This window comes from Triticum dicoccoides, chromosome 7A (assembly GCF_002162155.2).
Source record: "Triticum dicoccoides isolate Atlit2015 ecotype Zavitan chromosome 7A, WEW_v2.0, whole genome shotgun sequence".
NCBI classification, from domain to species: domain Eukaryota; kingdom Viridiplantae; phylum Streptophyta; class Magnoliopsida; order Poales; family Poaceae; genus Triticum; species Triticum dicoccoides.
In genome coordinates this window covers 130,627,105-130,631,802 of record NC_041392.1, presented here as the reverse complement: position 1 = coordinate 130,631,802, position 4,698 = coordinate 130,627,105, and the positions used below count along the sequence as shown (strand labels likewise).

The 4,698-nt window shown below is 43.1% G+C and overlaps 1 protein-coding gene and 2 non-coding genes across 3 annotated transcripts; 1 reads left to right on the top strand and 2 right to left on the bottom strand.

Moving 5' to 3' along the window:
• Window positions 1–856: 856 nt before the first annotated feature.
• Window positions 857–938, bottom strand: TRNAS-GCU. The gene has a single exon. It is a non-coding gene; the product is annotated as a tRNA-Ser (tRNA).
• Window positions 939–1,212: 274 nt separating this feature from the next.
• On the bottom strand, window positions 1,213–1,754 carry LOC119332619. The gene has a single exon (XM_037605783.1). The coding sequence runs from the start codon at window positions 1,641–1,643 to the stop codon at window positions 1,347–1,349; it is 297 nt and encodes a 98-aa protein (XP_037461680.1). The 5' UTR covers window positions 1,644–1,754; the 3' UTR covers window positions 1,213–1,346.
• Window positions 1,755–2,658: 904 nt separating this feature from the next.
• TRNAS-GCU lies at window positions 2,659–2,740 on the top strand. The gene has a single exon. It is a non-coding gene; the product is annotated as a tRNA-Ser (tRNA).
• The last annotated feature ends 1,958 nt before the right edge of the window (window positions 2,741–4,698 follow it).

Here is a 4,698-nt window from a genome sequence, read left to right as displayed (position 1 = left end):
GAGTTACAAGATCGGAGAGCTTCCGAACAGTCTCTTAGTTGCTGCCACCTTGAGAATTTAGGGCTGACAGCAACTAATTTATCTCACCCCAAATTTCCGGGATGGGGCCCATTCCCTCCAATCCGTTAATGCCATTACTCTTCGTAAGACTAAGTCTGTAAAAAAATTGCTTGTAAGTGTACCATTGCTCAACCTCCTAAGGACTGAGGCGGGGCCTATTATATTGGCTGTCTCTCTACCAGTAAAAAAAGGGAGGCAGCATTTTGGGCCAAAGTGAAGCAATTTTGGTAGGGGGCAGCCAATATTATGTGAGAATCTTTTTATATAAAATGTCATAGCGGCCATGCCCATATGCCAACAGATTTCTTTTCTTTGCGGGATAATAGATCCATCTCTATGCATATTGTGCGACAATATAGAATAGATCAGGTGTAATCAGCGAAAAAAGTTGGATCTTTAAGTTGCGAAAATCCCCAAAAAAATCATGCACATATATACCGGTTCATGCTGCAACTTTTTAATCATTATTATTACTATTTTCCTCCTGATAAATCATGCTACAAATTTAGCTGTGCGACAATATAGAATATGTCTGGTGTAATTAGCGAAAACAAGTTGGATATTTCCCAAAAAAATCATGCACATATATACCGGTTCATGTTGCAACTTTTTAATCATTATTATTACTATCTTCGTTCTGATAAATCATGCGACAGATTTAGCAAAATAGAGAAAAAAATTCGACGCCTGAGATGCACATATATACCGGTTCATGTTGCAACTTTTTAATCATTATTATTACTATCTTCGTTCTGATAAATCATGCGACAGATTTAGCAAAATAGAGAAAAAAATTCGACGCCTGAGATATTCGAACTCTCGCGGGCAGAGCCCATGTACTTAGCAGGCACACGCCTTAACCACTCGGCCAAAGCATCGTTTTTAGAAAATTTCTCACATAACTGTACATGTCTCTCTACCAAAATTCACCTAATATTGGCTGTCTCTCTACCAAAAAAAAAATACAAAAAACAAAGGGAGGCTGCATTTTGGACCATATATATGGAGCTATCTTGCAAAAGGGGAGTCTGCCTTTCTAAAGATTGAAACCATGCTGAACACAAAGCAACAGCTATATATCGACCCGATAAGCAGCCAGAAACAGGAGCATATTTCGTTTAAAATAAAATCGAATGATCCATTGCAGTTAAATCGACTGTACACACACAATTTTTTTATGCTCATCATATAACCTTTCTTAAGAACAATCACTACAAACGATAGCTAAGAAACTAAGAAAGCACGCACCGCTGACTCGTACATTAGTTCAACACAAAGCACTTCAACTAGTCTGCCCTCCGGTCACGGTCAGCATCACCGGCCTGCGGGGTCACGGAGGAGCCGGCGTCATCCGGAACGCCGACAGGGACGTCGGAGAAGGCCGCCAGGACGCGGCGGACGCTCATGCTCCGCATCGGCCGGAAGCTGAGCGACCTCGCCGCGCTGGCCGTGGAGAAGACGTCCGAGGACTTGCGCAGGATGAGGTAGACCAGCCCCTGCACGAGCGCGAACACGGCCACCTTGGCCAGCGCGTCGCCGAGCTCCGGCGAGATCGCGGCCGCCGCCTCCACCACGTTGCCCATTCCCTAAGAGGCTAAGAACTAAACCAGCTCAACTGGCCGCCGACGATGACAGTCGACGAGACTGCGAACGGGCGCGTTCGAAATGTGTAAAGTGGCTTACAGTCGAAGAGAATGTGCTCTGCTTCTGTGCCCTGTGTACAATTGGTCGTTGTTTATATATAGGGCTAGCCGGCACGCGGCTTGCGTCAAGTTGCCTTTCCGGTGGCGTGAGCCTTGCACGCAAGCGCGCGAAGGAGGTGGTGCAAGCCTCCACGTTTTCTTCCCACATCTGAACCTCATGGCCTGCCCTTGCCTTCGCTCGTCATCGTGTACTTTGTGTCTCTGTCACATGGACCTGTGTCTGGACGAACGGTCTCAACTCCGCTTTGGGAAGCGATCGTCTCCGAGGGAGTACCCTCTCCGAGGTGGCACGCATGAGTCATGGATAGCAGGGCCATTGGCTCGGAAGGCGCACTCTCCATTTGCTTGCGGCTAACCTCGATCGACTCGAAATGAGAAAAAGGCAAATCAATCGACCATTTTCGGGCGCTTTCTTGCTTGCCGGGCCCTAGCTAATGGCTGGAATTAGCAGGGCGGCATGCAGCGACAGGATAACGTGAGCTCACGTGGCGGCCATGTTTTCCGCCGGGACGCGGTGGTGGCGGTGGCCGGTTCTTGCAAGCCAAGCAATTGCATGCTCATCGATCGGTGGTTTATGGCGTCAGCCCCATGCGCGCATGCTTGGCTCACAAGTCCATTGCTTGCTGCCACAAGGCAGCTAGCTGTAGCGTCTGCGATTTGCTCTGGCGAGTGGCGAGTCACCGGGAGTCAGGCGATGCTGCTCGTGGTCAGTTTTTGTCAATCGTACAAGGAAAGCCATTGCTTTGCCTCCTCAGGCTGACGTGTACACGGTAACACGGGTGAGGCATGTGGAGGCAAAATGAATTGTAAGAAAAAGCAATTGACGGCCAAAGAACACAATGACATGCTTTGGATACCATGTCGAGTAGGACTATGTGAGAATCTTTCCAACGACGACGCTTTGGCCGAGTGGTTAAGGCGTGTGCCTGCTAAGTACATGGGCTCTGCCCGCGAGAGTTCGAATCTCTCAGGCGTCGATACTTTTTTCTCTATTTTACCAAATTATTGTCGCATAAATTAAAAGTTGCAACATGAACTAGCGTATATGGCTTTTTGGAAAGTAGTTACACCGGACCTATTATATATTGCCGCACAATATGCATAGAGATGGATCTATCTATGTAACCAAAGAAAACCGTTGGCATATGGTGGCTGCTGCGACATTTTTATGTAACCAAGGGAAAAAAATGACAAAGGACTTAATTTTGTGAAATTTGCTTTTGGAGGCTGAGTTCCATGGAGGCCTCCTTTTGCAAAATTCAAAATTCATGTTTTTACATCTTAAAAAATTCTTTAAAAAATACAGATATACACGGAGGCATAATGTACATGTGTGTAAATTTTCAGGACAAAATAAATTGAAATGAGGGCTGTGCAAAAGAAAAAAAAACAAATCTAGGGCTTTTCAACACATGATACTATTCACCTCAAACTCCAGAAATTTGTCTTTTTTGTACATATTGCATTTCAAGGTACTTCATCCTGAATTTTTACACGAATATACATTTCATCCTTGTATAGTTGCATTTTTTTTCAGATTTTTTTAATCAGAAAGTTTGAATTTTGAATTTTCCAAAAATAAAGGGCTCCATGGAGCCCGGTCACCCAAACACCATACTCCTTAGTTTTGTTGCATTATGCTCACTTGCGAAATCCTAGATCGTTGAGACCCATGCCACAACTACAACCGCGACCGAACAAGTGTGCATGCTCAAGGCCGTGATGGCCGCTTCCGTCATTGAGCGAGTGGGAGAGGTGCAGAAAGGCTGCAAAGGCAACCGTCGCTGCCATCAGAGATATCTTCCTCCTCCTCCTCCCCCCACGATGGCGACAACCACGAGCCATCATATGTCGTCCCATTGCATTCCTATATATGTGTAGTTATCATAACCTATCTATATTTGTGTCGCATTAGGAATCTATCATTGTCTAGGCATATGTAGTGTGTCGCATCTACACCTTATCTATGCTATATTTGAATTTGAAGTTGGAAGTCTGAAAATTATGCCTTTGAAATGTTGTTACATTCTGTGACGTCGAAATATATAAGTTTGCCACATATTCATGTGAAATTGTAGTAATGGAGTCATACACACACAAATTACATATAAATATGAAGTGGGAGTCTTACATAACAAATTAAAGAGAAATATGAAGAGGGGGTCATATATATACAAATTAAAGAGAAATATGAAGAAGAAGTCGTATATATACACAAATTGAAGAGAAATATGAAAAGGTAGAGGGATATGAAGGCTTTACACGTTAGCTTTGGAGTTGACAAATATTTTTAAAGAGCCCCTTTGAAGTAAATATAAAAAGGCTCGGTTTTTTCGGCATTCTACAAAAGTTGCTCTTAGACTTATTTTTATTGATTTTTGTTTAAATGTTGCCTGATAGCTAAGATGAGTGAGAGAAAAAAAATATGGTTGCATGTGCGTTGCATATGCATATTTACTACTCCCTCCATTCAGAAATATAGGATATTCTAACTTTTTCTAAATTGAATGTATCTAGACACGTTTTAGTGTGTTTGTTTACTCATTTCAATCTGTATATAGTCCATATTGGAATATTCAAAAATATCTTATATTTGTGAATGGCGGGAGTAGTTATATATAAATCCTCGTGGGATCTTGTGTCATGGACCATGCATGTCTATCAATTTTGTCAATGTGAGTGATCAGTACATAAGTTAGCAGCTTTATAGTTCACATTGTGAATTTTTCATTACAAAAACTTTTCAAACTATCCGGAAGAAAAATCTTATGGGGTACAAGACGGCAAGGTTCAATATAATGGGCACAGTGACATGATGATGGCACTAACTCTGTTTTGGGGGAAATAATCAAACATCAAACGAAATGGGCTAGGCCTTTGTCGTATTATCGGGCTCAGACCAAAACGGGTGTATGGAGCCATTGTTTCACAAAAT